Source organism: Fulmarus glacialis, unplaced genomic scaffold (genome assembly GCF_000690835.1).
Source record: "Fulmarus glacialis isolate BGI_N327 unplaced genomic scaffold, ASM69083v1 scaffold4436, whole genome shotgun sequence".
Taxonomy (NCBI): domain Eukaryota; kingdom Metazoa; phylum Chordata; class Aves; order Procellariiformes; family Procellariidae; genus Fulmarus; species Fulmarus glacialis.
The window spans coordinates 554-16,154 of NW_009219879.1; the positions used below are offsets into that span (position 1 = coordinate 554).

Genomic DNA, 15,601 nt, shown 5'->3' on the forward strand with positions numbered 1-15,601 from the left:
ATGTTTTTTATTGTCTTTTATGGCAGTAGCCAGATTAAGTTCTAGATGGGCTTTGGGCCTTATAATTTTCTCCCTGCATAACCTCATGACATCCTTGTAGTCCTCCTGAGTTACGATGTCTGTTCTTTTACTACTTGCAAACTAGATACTTTTTGTGGAAGTATTGACTGAAGGTTAATAGGAATTGTCTCTGATTTTATCACATTTCACAATATTGTATATTAAATTATATAGAAAGCAATTAATTTAAATATTAAATATATTTACTAGTGCATCAAAAATGTGATTGAAGTAAGAGTGATTTTTAATTATACTAATTAAAGCGATTCCTCTTGACAGTTAATGAGACAGAAATTTAAAGCAGATGCTTATTACAAATACCACCCTAGAGACATCTTTTTTGTGTTTTTGTTTTTGTAGATGTTGATGAATGTGCTGTTGGATCAGATTGCAATGAGCATGCATCTTGTCTCAACACAAATGGATCCTATGTTTGCACTTGCATCCCTCCTTACACAGGAGATGGTAAAAAATGTGCAGGTATGGGAAAAAAAAACATCAGGCTAGCCTTTCGAAGGTTCTGTATATGCGAGTATCTTGCCTCCCACTATGGAAGATAGTTGCCAGTAATTGATATCTAGGGAGGGACAGCGCAGGCGTGCTCTCATCTCCAGGTCACTTTGGCCTGAATGAGGCTGTGATGAAGTGTCTCCTTTTGTTTCTTGAGAACTCACCTCGCCTTGTGGAGACAGCTGTCATTGGGATTCTGCTCTGAGACATACACACATGCAAAATCCTCTTGTGCATGGAGCACATGTGCTGAAGACCTGGGAAGGCCGCATGCCACCAAGTGTCACTTCTCAGAGCAAGAGCTGTGCAGTGAAGAAATATTTGAATACAGGCATCTGAGTAGGGCTTGAGCTGCCTGTGGAAACATTAAGTAAGGTAACTTTGCATGAAGATGACAAGATAGTGGCATAGGTTGGGATAAAAGGTAGCTGAGCTGATTTCATGTTCAGGGCTGGACATGTTGGAATGGGCTTTCCCTCACAGAGGGAAAAATGACGGCAAGATGGGTTTGCTTCTGACAGTGAATGCAAACTCAGTTACAGAGGGCTTTTCCATATCAAGATTAGCTTACTTATACGAGTCTTCAGTGCCTGTCACTTACATATGGAACAGAGAAAAGCTGGTAAGGCTGTAAACTACTTATGAGTGTTTTCCACGTGCTCTGCCTTCCTACTTTCAGAAAATTCCCAAGGATATCTCCTGCAACTTGTTTGTATAACCTGGTACTTAGTTATGTTACTGATGGTTTCTCTCTTCCTCCTCAGAACCAGTGAAATGCCATAATCCAGGAAATCCAGAGCATGGCCACTTATACGGGGACACTTACAGTGTGGGCAGTGAAGTAACGTTTTCCTGTGAAGAAGGGTTTCAGCTGACGGGAGTGACTAAACTTACATGCATGGAGTCTGGAGAGTGGAGCCACCCAATACCATATTGTGAAGGTGTGGTTCCTGGGGAGAATGCATATTGTAATGTGTGTTGTTAGAGAGATGGAAGGGGGAAAGTAGTAGTGTAGAGCGTTTAGAGACACGGCAGCTAATGAAACGCTGCCCTAGCAGACCTGGGTCTCAGTGTTGAAGTCTCTGATGTCTTAAGAGATGTAAGCACCGGTTGAAGCTTTTCTAACAGTTGCCATATTCATAGTGGTACTGTCTTATGCAGATTCTCTGAAGTGTCAAAGGCATAGACTCATCTCATTTTAATGCAAGCATTAAAAGTGTCTTTCTTCTCCACCCAGCCTCCCATTTTCAAGGAACTTGTGGGAACTTAATGTCTTAAAGATCATAGAATCATAGAATCGTTTAGGTTGGAAAAGACCTTTAAGATCATCAAGTCCAACTGTTAACCTCGCACTGCCAAGTCCACCACTAAACCATGTCCCTAAGCACCACATCTACACATCTTTTAAATACCTCCAGGGATGGTGACTCAACCACTTCCCTGGGCAGCCTGTTCCAATACTTGACAATCCTTTTGATGAAGAAGTTTTTCCTAATATCCAACCTAAACCTCCCTTGGAGCAACTTGAGGCCATTTCGTCTTGTCCTATCGCTTGTTACTTGGGAGAAGAGACCAACACCCACCTCGCTACAACCTCCTTTCAGGTAGTTGTAGAGAGTGATGTCATCTCCCTTCAGCCTCCTTTTCTCCAGGCTAAACAACCGCAGTTCCCTCAGCCGCTCCTCGTAAGATTTGTGCTCCAGACCCTTCACCAGCTTCGTTGCCCTTCTCTGGACATGCTCCAGCACCTCAATGTCCTTCTTGTAGTGAGGGGCCCAAAACTGAACATAGTATTCGACGTGTGGCCTCACCAGTGCTGAGTACAAGGGGACTATCACTTCCCTAGTCCTGCTGGCCACACTATTTCTGATACAGGCCAGGATGCTGTTGGCCTTTTTGGCCACTTGGGCACACTGCTGGCTCATATTCAGCTGGCAGATCATTAACTATGTTTCGGTGGATAAAAAGCAACCAGAGAGGGCAGGCTGGTGCATGTACACGATATAATTGCAGAAATTGATTCTATAGAAAACCAGAACTAATGAGGTGAAGCAACAGGATAAAATGAAGGGGTGACAAAAACGATGTCAAAAAAATAATTACTTTGTCCATAGGGAGGGGTGGATATGGAGTCCTCTTGACAGTCAAGTGTGTGGTTTGTAGAATAGTTCCAACTACCTATTTCCAGTTAGTCCAGTTTCTCAGTAAATTGAAGTCAGGTAAAGAGCCCTAAATGTCAGTTATAGCTTACTCAAGAACCCAGTGTTACCTAGGGCTTTACACCTCTTCAAACGTATTTAGAGAAAGCAAAGCAAATCCTGATTTTCTGTTCTTTTTTATTTGTGTTGTATCAACCTCTCTTTTGATCCTGTCTTTTTAAAGCTATATCCTGTGGTGGTCCAGTTATTCCAGAGAACAGTGCCATTTTGGGCTCAAATTTTACATACCACAATAAGGTGGTGTACAGGTAGGAATTCAGTATGTTTGAAGTGCTATATTATAATTGATTGAGAATCTGGCAACAAATGAGAGTATGGCTGAATTGAGAGAGTGATTGAAATGAAGGAGAGGAGCAAGATGGATTGAAGTAATGGAAAGACATTTGGTTATAGCTGTGGCTATTCACTAGCAGAGCTGAATGTTTACTCCAGTACTACCTCTTTATGCCCTGCAGAGAAAGATGGTGTGTGCAGGTGTGGATGAAGAGAGAAAAGGGATGGCTGATTACATTGTACATAAAAGGCTCTGTGTTTGGTAGCACTTCTTTTCTTCTAACTCAGATGCAATGATGGATACAACTTAGTGGGCGAAAAGGAAATTCTGTGCCTTGCTAGTGGCATTTGGAATCATCCTCCCCCCTCCTGTGAAATGGTGACTTGTCCTAGCCCACAGGATATCAGCAATGGAAAATACACACTCACTGGCACAACCTACCTTTCCTCTGTATCATACAGCTGTGACAATGGATACAGGTAAACGCAGGAATGTTCCTGAGCCAAATCCAGGTGGTGTGCTTGTTAGAAGGTCTAACTTACGTCTGAAAGAGACGAAGCTGGGATCATTGCTCAGAAAGATAAAATACTAAACCAGAATTTAAAAAGACTTCTTTATATCTTGAAGGTACTAAATTGGAGCAGTTCAGGAAGGTCATTCAGGATTCGCAATATATATATATGCAATGCTTTCATTTTACTACCAAGCTCAAAGACATATCTTGAGTATTCAGAAAAATAGTTGTCATTATTTTTTAAAGTTCTCATTTGCCTTTAAAGATTATCATACCCCTACAGCTTTAGTGCATACCCGATACTATTTTTGCTATTGTTTTACAATGCCTTTGGTGAAAGAACCTTCTGGAAGTTACTAATTTACTCCTTGAACTCTTTGTAGTAGTTATTTATTCTTTCTTTTATTCTGTTTTATATTTGTAAGCAATTATATTGGAAACAAATTTTTAATATGCTGCAATTAAAAATTAATACGGTAATGCTATATCCAAGGATGTGGCTTTAAGTGCAAGTTTCAGCCTCTCCTGATATCTGCTTGTACCTCTAGCAGATTTACTCTGACATAAGCAGTCTCATATGGACCTGTTTACGTCTGAATTTTTTCTGTATTTTCCTGCTGCAAGCGTTGCCTTGCCCAGATGCAGGCAGGTGGGTGAGGTGTGCTCGTTTGGTGAATGTTTTAATCGTGTTAGTACAAATGGATACCTCAGCTGCAGTCCAGTGTAGTGTAAAGTCGTAGATCCACAGTGTAGGGTTATCTGTACCCCACTAAACCAGGCAGTGTTTTTATCAATATGAGTTTTTTGACCATGGACTTAGGGCATATGGGCAGCAAATACCACATCAGTTGTGACTCTTTCACTTTACCTGTCTAGCATAGCTTGGTGAGAGAAGTGCTCTCTTCTGTGGTCACCACTCCAGGGGAAGCCATCCCAAACAGTGTCCCTCTTATGCATTATTTCTGGACCTAAGTGTGGACCCAGTGTCTTCCTTCAAGCACCTCTTACGTGCTTTTTGTTTTAAACGTATTTCCACAGGTAGGCAGAGCCCACAAGGGCCTGTGCTGTATCTGTAAGGGCTTTACAGGTCAGTGTTGTTCTCTTCCATTAACCCCTGAGCTCATTTCAGTCAACTAAACATAGGGGTCTAATACTATTTGAGACTAAATTCTAGGGGATCAGACAGACCTGTGTAGGGCTCTCAGATATGACATAGGACCTACTGGGAATCCATAGCCAGCTGACATAGCAGCTGGAGGCCAGGGGGTTCACCCAGGGCGTCTCAGAGTGGTGTTGAATACTTCTGTTTAGACAACTGAGACACACCTTGTGTACCAATGCATTTTGGTATAAATACCAAACATGTATGTGGCCATTCACTCAAGCAAAATCCTTTACCTCCTGAAGGAACTGAATGCCTTTTTGTAAACAAACCTGAACTGGAGCATTTCCTTTAGTTTTCTGAGGGAAGATAGTGTTTAAGCCCTTGAGTGAATCAGGTCTCAGACTGAGGCCTAGTTACAAGTCTCAAGATTGGCATGGTGTTGATGGCATACATGTAAATCTTTAAGCTTAAATAAATATTTAAGCACCCTGTGACTTTCTTTTGTGGCTCAAAGATGGGCAAAGCTACAGGAGAAGTTATGTGTGTCTGAGGCCCCACACGAATTCCACCAGCTCTCTCTTCAAAATAATTTGAAGACCAGCTTTTTTGACAGCATCAGCAGTGCTTTTTCATGAACAGTGTGTGAGATTCTGGCCTCTACTGAAGTCAGTGAGAGACTCCCCTTGGTTTCACTGGGGCCAGGAAGTCAGTGAGAAGCAAAGCACCTCTTTCCAGAAATGGCAGCCTTAATAATGATCTTTGTGTCTCAGCCTTCAGGGACCTTCTGTACTTGTCTGTGCATCTTCAGGGAACTGGAACAGCACACCGCCAGCTTGCAACATTGTCTCTTGTGGATCCCCTCCTGCCATCAAAGATGCGGTCATCAATGGAAATAACTTCACTTTTGGAAGCACGGTCTCTTACATGTGTAAGGAAGGGTATGTAGATTAGCACTACTGGGCTAATAGTCAGGACAAGTAAAACTGATGTGTTGCTTCACAAGTCCTTTCTAACTGCACACTAATTCATTTATACTGCTTCTGTCTTAACTCTCTGGAAATTAAATGTGATGAAGATTTTTTTGTGGGCTGTCAAGTTAGTCTTAAAGTAGTTTCATGGCAGCTGTATACACTCTAGAAGAGGAGAATGGAGAGGAGTCATGGGAAATGATAGACCAATAGGAAGCCCTCTCCCTTCAAGTTACTACAGAACTAGTATTTCTGTGGTAAACTCAAGGCCCTGATCATAAAGAATATGTCTCTTCAGGCTATAAGAAAGCTGTTTGGTGTGTTCTGAGAGCTGTCTGGTCTGGTGTTCTAAATTCTGCTTCCTTAAAACTCTGACTCATTTATTGAGGTGCATTATTTTTCTTTGATTTCTTATCTACTCAGCATAGTGACCTTTTCAGACCGTATTTCATCAAAGATGAGGCTCCATTTTGATGATGTCAAGCATGAACGTAATGCTGAACTCTGATCCTGCAAGAACCTTTGCACATGCTTATCTTTACAACCTGTGAAGGTTGTATTGAATTTCTTGAAACTGTTCTGTCCAAAAGGCAGAGCAGGTATGCAGAGCTTTTAGTCACTTAGGTCAGGCCCTAAGTGACTGGAGGATTTTCTGCTCCTTCTTGATGTAAAAAGGTAGATGGATAAGCCAGTATTTTTCTTATAAACTGGCTTTGCAATATTATTTGAAACATAATTGAAGCAGAGCATCCTTATTCTGTTTTCTTGACTGTATTATGATTTTAAAAGCTGCTTCTTTTTCCTGTGCAAGCATTTTAAATGGGATAGGATAGCAGCATTTAAAGAGGGTCGCAGCTGTCTGCGACAATAAATAGAGTGGATCATATTGGCACATAATAAGCTCTTTTTCTGGAGTCCAGTCAGGAGGCTTTGAAAACAAATCCTGCAAACAAGACAAAGGACTTTTACAGATGTTGCCATCAGAATCTGAACAACCGGTTTCCAGCCTGCAGCTGGAAAGACTCACTGGGAACTTTGCAGTAGTTATTTGCAGTATGTTTCTTTGCTTTTTGTTAGAGCACACCAGAGATTTCAAAACTAAGGAAGAAGATAGTTACAGGTACTGTGACTATACTGTTGCATATTTAAGCAGCAGGGTTTTAAGTGGGGTGATGAGCAGCATGGAGTAATGCCTCTCACTGCATCCCAGAGACAGATTAGAGAAATACAACTACACTGACAATAATCATGTGGTAGAATTTCATTGTAAAAGAGGATTTTTTTTTTCCTTCTCAGCATTAATTTTTTTAGTGGCTTTTATGAAAATTTTTACAGTGTTTTTTTAGGAAGAAGTTGTTACAAAATTGTCATGTGCATTATTGGCAAGACTATCTCTGAGTAACTCACTAAGGAGTTTCTTATTGCTTGCGAGTGTGAAAATAGATTGATAGGGCTGATACAGGAACCCAAAAGCCATTTATGGGCTTTTTATCTCTCTTCTCCATTCAGTTCTGCTAAAGGGGAAGAATTTCTCAGTGGGACCATTTCTTTGAGGATTGTATGGACTGTTGCAGCACAATGCTAGGTTTGTTGTAGTAGTTTCAACCAAAATGCAAGTTCAGGAATGGTAATCAGATGGACAGACGAGAGAGAAGCAATATACATGAGACGTGCTAGGATATCCCTCATTGTGATACCTCACCTGTGGACATGTAGGCTTTAAGATTTTCCTTTTGAAGTTGATCATAGCTTTTGTAAAGGATCCTATTCTTCTGGGGTGCTAGCAAGCAAGCCTGTACTGCAGGGCTTCAGGAAACTGTATGTGGCATTTGACAATGCTTGTCTTTTTGACTTCCTATGTGGTTCCCTTATCCACAGTTACACATTAGTTGGCCCTGCAACCATAGAGTGCTTAGCCAGCGGCGAGTGGAGTGTGAGCCACCAGCAGTGCCTGGCAGTATCCTGTGATGAACCACCCCTTGTGGAAAATGCATCACCAGAGAGTGGCCACCGCCTCTTTGGTGATACAGCTTATTACTTTTGCTCGGATGGCTACAGCCTGGCTGACAACTCTCAGTTGCTTTGCAATGCAGAAGGGAAGTGGGTGCCTCCAGAGGGCAGGGAGATGCCCCACTGCATAGCTGATTTCTGTGAAAAGCCATCCACCGTCTCATACAGCATCCTGGAGTCCATTAGTAAAGCCAGGTTTGCAGCTGGCTCCGTTGTGAGCTTCAAGTGCATGGAAGGCTTTGTTCTGAACACTTCAGCCAAGATCGAGTGCCTTCGAGGGGGCCAGTGGAATCCTTCTCCTTTGAGCATCCAGTGCATCCCTGTTCGCTGCGGAGAGCCTCCCCACATTAGCAATGGCTATGCCAGTGGTGCCAACTACAGCTTCGGAGCAGTGGTGGCTTACAGCTGCAACAAGGGGTTCTACATCAAGGGAGAGAAAAAGCGGACCTGTGAGGCCACTGGCAACTGGAGTGGCAGTTTGCCCACATGCCACCCAGTGTCCTGTGGAGAACCACCGCAGCTTGAGAATGGCTTTATTAAGGTACGGAATGAGTTTTCTCATCTGCCTGGTATCATAGCAAACTGAATATGTCTTCACAATTGCCACTGTTGGGATTTTCTTTCTTCTGTTTTGCTCTCCTGTTAAAATTGAGGAAGCACATGACTGGATGGAATAAGGAAAGGGAAAAACGGGTGGATTTGCAGCAGAATCGTGTCTGAAAAACATGGACGCTTCCATGGGATTTCCTATCTCAAAGTGGGTTTTCAGTTAGGAGACCAAGATGACAATCAATTGATTTCCTTAATGTCTTACTCTTCATTTGTTTGGTCCATAGGTGGCTTTCCAGTGCCATCTGGAAACATTTGAAGTACTGTTGCCAGTTCACAAGCCTTGCTCTTTTCACTGCTGTGAAAAAAAATCTCATTTGCAATAGATAAATCACCTTGGGATAATTTCTCCCCTTTCGATGCAAGCACACTTCTTTACTGAAGTCAAAACTTCCCTTCCCTTATCAAATTACAATGCAATAAAGTTAAGAATCTCCTTGTGGCAGCCCAAACCTGTAACAGCTACTTAATGTGTTTTCTGCTTTGATGCTCAAGGGTAATATATTGTGGTAAGGAAGATCAAAAACACTATTGTAAAGATTTAACTTCAAATTTTTAAAGCATTTTTCTTCTGAACATCCCCCCTCCTTCCTTAAATCTAGCCACCATGGAATCTGCATTAGCTAAAACCTGGGGGGAGCGAGTTTGCATCCAAGTTCCTACATGGGCTTCTAGCAGTAATAGCAACAATTTCTGTTCAGACTCCCACACAGATACATCCTCTAATTAATGCATATCACTCTGTGTTGTCTTCCTTAGGTAGGATCACTCCTCCAGATATTCCTTCCAGTTAGAGACATTTTTTGATACCTCAGTCAGAGCTGCACCTTTGAGGGGCTCCTCAGCTGCCTGCTTGAGACCCTGCAGCTGCAGATGTTGCACTTATAAACATCTCCTAGTAGTAGTGCATCTGAAGGCTCCAGCCTTGAATACGGCTGTAAGCTAGAGAATCATAACAACAATAGGCCACTTCATGACAGCTTCCTGACCCATTTCTTTTCTGTCTTCCTATCTACACATCTTTTGGCCTCATGGGTCAGGAAGGGGGAAAGGAGAGGAAATATTTTCTAGCTTTTACCTTTTGAGCCTTGAATTTTCTGATTTCTTTTGATGGTGCTCAGATTTCCTGACAGCAGAGTGCATCATTTGAGGCAAGACATTCTGTGTCAGTTATTTGCATTCATTCCTTTGCAGACAGCCTTTACTGCTGTCTGGGATTCAGCTAGAAGCTAGACAAAGAGAACACAAGAAATGAAATCAGCCTCCTGTTGCTCCAGTCATGCATCTTCATTTCAGATGTGTCCTCATCTTATCTGTTTTGCAGGAAACAACTGGACGCTTCTTTGAGAATCAGGCAAATTATCAGTGTGAGTCTGGCTACCAGCTGGTTGGGAGCTCAGTGTTTATCTGCCAAGCCAATCGGCAATGGTACAGTGAATCCCCTCCTTACTGTGTTCCCCTCAGTTGTGGAAAACCACCACCCATCCAGCATGGCGACTTCAAGGGAGAAACTTTTGATTTGGGCTCCAAAGTTGAGTTTTTCTGTGATGAAGACTATGAGCTGATTGGAGATGTTTCTTGGACATGTCAGAAGTCTGGGAAATGGAGCAAAAAGCAAAGCCCAAAGTGTGTGCCAACAAAATGTCCAGAACCACCCTTGGCAGAAAACCAGCTGGTCTTAAGGGAAGTGACTTACCAAGTCGGTGTTGTACAGTTCTCCTGCAAGGAGGGTTATGTTTTGCATGGCTCCTCTGTACTGAAATGTTTGCCCTCCCAACAGTGGAATGATTCCTTTCCCTTCTGCAAGGTTGTACAGTGTCCTGCGCCTCCATACATCCCCTTTGGTGACCCCTTGACTTCATCTCTTCATTTTGGTAGCACTGTGAAATATGTCTGCGTGGATGGGTTTTTACTGAAGGGTGAGTCTACCATCAGATGCCAGGCTGATGGCTCATGGAGCTTGCCTTTGCCAGAATGTATTCCTGTGGAGTGCCCCCAGCCAGAAGAAATCCAGAATGGCATTGTTGATGTGCAGGGCCTCACCTTCCTTAGCACAGCCCTCTATACATGTAAACCAGGCTTCGAACTGGTGGGGAACACAACTATCCTTTGTGGAGAAGATGGCCAGTGGCTTGGAGGAAGGCCAGCTTGCAAACCTATTCAATGCCCAAAGCCTAAGAAGATCCTCAATGGCAGATACTCATTCACAAACTTCCATTATGGGCAGACTGTTAGGTATTCCTGTGACAGAGGTTTCCAGCTCCAAGGGGAGGAAACACTGAGATGCGTAGAGACAGGGGAGTGGAGTACAGAGGTTCCCTCCTGCAAAGCCATAAATTGCCAGCCACCTCAGCCCATCGAGAATGGCTTTGTGGAGGGTGCAGATTACAGCTATGGGGCCATGGTCATTTACAGCTGTGTGCCAGGCTTCCAGCTGTCTGGCCTTGCCATGCAGACCTGTGAAGAATCAGGCTGGTCTAGCTCCACACCAACCTGTCTCCCAACAGACTGTGGCCTGCCTCCTCACATTGACTTTGGGGAGTACGTGCAGGTGAGACATGGGGAAAGACGTTCTGACCGGGAGAGTGTTACAGAGAGTCCCTCCCTTTCGCATATGTTACCGGCTGACGGTTTGAAAGACTTCAAAAGTTCCTTGAAGGAGGAAAGTGCAATGCAGCTCACCACTTTCTTATTTGGAACTATCATTTTATACACATGTTACTCTGGCTACGAGCTGCTGGGAAACCCTGTTCTAGCTTGCCAAGAAGATGGGGCTTGGAATGGCACTGCACCTGCCTGCGTTTCAATAGAGTGCACCTTGCTGTTACCCCCAGAGAATGGTTTTTTACATTTCACTGAGAACACGCTTGGTAGTGCGGTGCAGTACACCTGTAAGCCAGGGTTCACACTTGTTGGCTCCGACACACGGCTATGTTTGCCAAGTCGGCAGTGGAGTAACACTGCTCCATACTGCAAAGCCATAACGTGCAACTCACCTAACGAGCTTATGAATGGGAACATAAGAGGGGAAAACTACACTTATGGGAGTGTTGTCTATTATGAGTGTGATCCTGGATACCAGTTAAATGGCCCCACAGAGAGGAGATGCCAAGAGAACCAGAAATGGGATGGCAGTGAACCAATTTGCATTCCTGTTTCCTGCAGCCCACCACCAGTTTTGGAGAACGGTCAGGTGACTGGAGAGGAGTACACGTTCCGGAGACATACAGAGTACAGCTGCAACGAAGGTTTCCTGTTAGATGGGGACAGGAGTAGAGTCTGCCTTGCAAATGGAAGCTGGAGTGGAATCGCTCCAGTTTGCAAAGCCGTGACCTGCCCTGTGCCACTGCCTCTTCCCAATGGGAGAACTAGTGGCTCAGATTTTGGCTTTAAGAAAGAAGTGCACTATCACTGCAATGAAGGATATAGCCTGCAAGGAGTGTCTACACTTACCTGTCAGAGTGATGGTACCTGGGATTCAGAAGCTCCACACTGTGAGCCAGTCATTTGTGGACCTCCTGAAGACATCTCCCATGGCTTTCTGAATGGCTCAGGCTTTACCTACGGGGAATTTGCCCAGTATGTGTGCTTCCCTGGTTATGAGCTGCATGGCAATCCTTTACGGCAATGTTTGTCCAATGGTTCCTGGAGTGGAAGCCTTCCATCTTGCCTACCCTGCCTGTGTCCTACACCACAGATTCCGAATGGGGTCGTTCTTGGTACAGATTTCAGCTGTGGGAAGGGTGCCCAGTTTCAATGCCTGGAGGGCTTCAAACTGCTAGGGCCTTCTGAAGTCACTTGTGAGGCAGCTGGCAAGTGGAGTTCTGGGTTTCCTCGCTGTGGGCAGATTTCCTGCGGCTCTCCACCCATCATCCCCAACACATTTATCAACGGGAGCAGCTCTGCAGATGAGAACACCATAATCTATACCTGCTTGACAGGTTTTGTCATGCAGGGGAGTCCAGAACTGACTTGTGTGGAGACTGGTATCTGGAAGAAGCCATACCCAAGCTGTGAGCTGTTAAGCTGTGGCCCACCACCTTCTGTCCCAAATGCAGAGGTTCTTGGGAACACTTACACCTATGGGAGCAAGGTCCAGTACAGGTAAGAATGCTGCTGCCATTCTGTTTCCATAAAATCTCTGAAGGAATGAAGATGCACCCTCAGTTAGTGCAAGTTTTTAAAAGTCCTGGAAGAAAAGTTATGCACTATCACATGCTCAGATTGACAAAGCCCACATTCCCATGCACATATAAAATACTATTTGGACCACTGTCAAAACTCCAGCAAAGTATTTCAGCCTGTTGGGCTGCACTCGTCCACCACCTTTAATTTCCCATTCCCCTTTGCATTCCTCTTCTCCTCTGAAACACTGATCTGGACATTCAGGTTTTCTTAGCAGATGGCAGCAACAGTCAGCAGGATGTGCAATTTTTCTCCCCTTTTGGCATCCCATTTACGTCTTCGTGCTGCTTCAGGTGTCTGTTGTAATACAGAAGGGCTGATCTCCCTCTTGTCCCATTTTCTGTACTGCAACACTGCACTGTCAGTAAATGTTGCTGATGCAAAGTTACTCCTTTGTCAGATATGAGAGAAAGGGGTTTTTGTTAATTTCCCGAAGTGTGCACACTGCAGATCTCTCTCCAAGGTGAGGAATTCCTTGGCAGAAGGGGAGATGGTTTTTTGGCAGTAATAGCAAATAATAGTATGGGACAGAAATGGGAGATGGCATGTGGATGAATTAAACAATATCAGTCATTTCCACACATCTTTAACAAGATGAAAGGGGTGCTTGTGTCTGCCTTTCTACAAGTGAACCCACTTGTGCAAGCCAGTTGAGTTGCTCTTGGTGAAGCACCATCTGGAACAGCACGAATCAGCCTTAAATATCTAAGCAAATGGCCTGTGGTCAGCCTAAGGCTTGGTTCTTGGAAGAAAGCGAGATCATCTTTAGAATTGCTTGGCACTCACATACTGTTTACCTAACGAAAAGCTCTCCTTCCAAAGGGAAGGGCACTGCAGGAACTCCACTAAAGCGTTCAGTACCTTCCAAGCACTAAAGCCACCAACTCACTTTCCATTGTGGTGCTGCAGCAGCATGAAGCAATTGGAGATGAAGTCTGAAGCTTCCAGCTCTTGCAACAGAATAAACTCAGTCCAGGCATGCTTCTTACAGGGTTACCTTGAAATAATAGAGAAATCCCAAAGTGTGCTTATGAACAACTAATGCTGAAAAATTACTATCTGACTTTGAAATTTATGGGTTAGCTCTAGCTGTGTCTCTGTGGTGAGGTCTTCATCCTGTGTTGCAGATGCCTAGAAGGCTACACAATGGTGACAGAGGTGGATGTCTGCATGTGCCAGGAAGATGGACAGTGGTCTCCTCAAAGTATTTCCTGTTGCCCCAGAAAGTGTCCCCTCCCAGGAAATATCACCCATGTAATCGTACTTGGGGACAACTTCACTGTGAACACAAACATCACTTTGTCATGTGTAGAAGGCTATACTCTGGTGGGAGCAAGCACATCTACGTGCAAGGTATATTATTTGCACTGTTTTATTTTTCCGGCTTTGTTGAATTCAAGAGCCCTCCTCATGCCCTCGTTAGCTTTTGGCCCTTAATTGCACACAACAAAAAAATTTAAAGCATGTCCTGCAAAATGCTTCCTTGTTGCCCAGCAAGAGCAATTATTAGTTTTCCAGATACAGACTTCCAGAACTAGAAATTATTGATTTCTTTTTCCATCAAAAACTAATGCTGTCCTTTAGAAAAGCATTCATTTTATCACATTTCAGGGAATAAATCAGGTCCGAGATTTTAAAAAATTATGTCCAAGATTTCTAATGTGTTTTGAGGATTGTGTGCAGAGCTCTTTTTCTCCAGAATAACAGACAGCACACATTTTAATCCACTGTGCAGCTGTAGAAACTTGAATCCTCTGTATGTTAAAGAGGATTCTCATAGTTCTGCTAGCAACCTTGTCACATTAGCTGTGGACAACCTTGACTTAAGCTTGTAAATAGACTCTTTAAAGTCAGTAAGTCTGTTCATATAAGAAAAGCTGAGCATGCGTGTTTTTGCAGAATCATCACTTCATAAGGGAAGGTTTTCCCCTTATTTTGCTATTTCAAACACCTTGGAAGTAGGAGTAGGTGTGTCTGATGAATGTCTCTTCAGTTATCGGACTTCCCCTAGAGAGTCTGGGAAAGCAGCTGAAACAGTCATAGTGTTAGATGTTCAGCCAGGAGAGAAGTACAGAACATGGAATCAGGCAGCTGTAGTTTTCATTCTTCTCCTGATGTGTTCCCCAAGCTACTAGGTGACCGTGTACAAGTGAGCTTGCTTTTCCAAGCTTCTATTTCCTCATTTACTTTTTGTTCCTTCTATCCTGTGAGTCTAAGCTGAACATTCCTGCCAAAGCTGAGCTCCAGTCTATGTTGACATCTTAAAAGTATTACTTAAATTACTGAGTTTTATTAAGGATTGCACAGATAATATTACATTAACCACATCTGTACACCCACAGTCATTGGATGCTTCTATTATGATTTTCCTACCTTTTTCATTAGATATGAATTAAGCATATGAAGTGGTACCTTCACACTTTTAATTACATTTATTTTTCAGGAGAGTGGTATTTGGGTGCCACCGTTTTCTGATGACATCTGCATTCCTGTGTCCTGTGGGACTCCAGAGTCTCCAGAGCATGGATTTGTGGTTGGCACTAGATACAATTACAAAGATGTGGTTCTTTATCAATGTGATTCTGGCTATGAATTACAGGTAAGCAAGCTCAAATCTCCAGCACTCTAAACCTGTAGTTGTCATTTTCAGTTCTGATGTGATGACTGTGAGAATGTGTTATGTCTGGTCCATATTGATATATTCCCTTAACTGCCATAGAAGTTGGATATCTGCTATTGTTGTTATTGTCTGTAGAATGCTCCTGGTATGTCTGGGATAGTCCTTGAATGACTTAAGGGTGTAACTGAAGCAAATGTAAGCATCTCGTTCAGAGATGTGTTCAGCAGATACCTTTCAGTGTTGTTTGGTTTTTTAACTGAAGGTTGTTTCAGCCCTCTGCAAATACAGCATTATATATGCTTGTGATCATAAATCATGGAAGAGTTAAATTCTCATGTATTGCTTTCTTGAACGGGTTCTCTCGCCAGAGTTAGATTGCATTCTTCCCTCGATTTCGTAATGTCCCAAGCATTATGTCTGCTGCAGTGTGCCTTTCAGACTCAAAGTTCCTGATAAGATCCACTGTCCTCAGTTCTATGACATTGCTAGATGGTATGAAAGTGATATCTCTTGTTTTAGTAAGGGAA

At 43.3% G+C, this 15,601-nt stretch overlaps 1 protein-coding gene across 1 annotated transcript in view; it reads left to right on the top strand.

Annotated features, from left to right (window-relative positions):
* Window positions 1–420: 420 nt before the first annotated feature.
* SVEP1 (sushi, von Willebrand factor type A, EGF and pentraxin domain containing 1) overlaps window positions 421–15,601 on the top strand; it is a gene marked incomplete at its 5' end in the record, with an annotated part of 36,694 nt that continues 21,513 nt past the window's right edge. Inside the window, 9 exons of the mRNA XM_009580534.1 lie at window positions 421–540; window positions 1,335–1,511; window positions 2,953–3,037; window positions 3,351–3,542; window positions 5,453–5,620; window positions 7,529–8,201; window positions 9,594–12,373; window positions 13,582–13,807; window positions 14,898–15,053. Coding sequence (XP_009578829.1) covers window positions 421–540; window positions 1,335–1,511; window positions 2,953–3,037; window positions 3,351–3,542; window positions 5,453–5,620; window positions 7,529–8,201; window positions 9,594–12,373; window positions 13,582–13,807; window positions 14,898–15,053 — 4,577 coding nt within the window. The remainder of the gene's footprint in view (window positions 541–1,334; window positions 1,512–2,952; window positions 3,038–3,350; window positions 3,543–5,452; window positions 5,621–7,528; window positions 8,202–9,593; window positions 12,374–13,581; window positions 13,808–14,897; window positions 15,054–15,601) is intronic.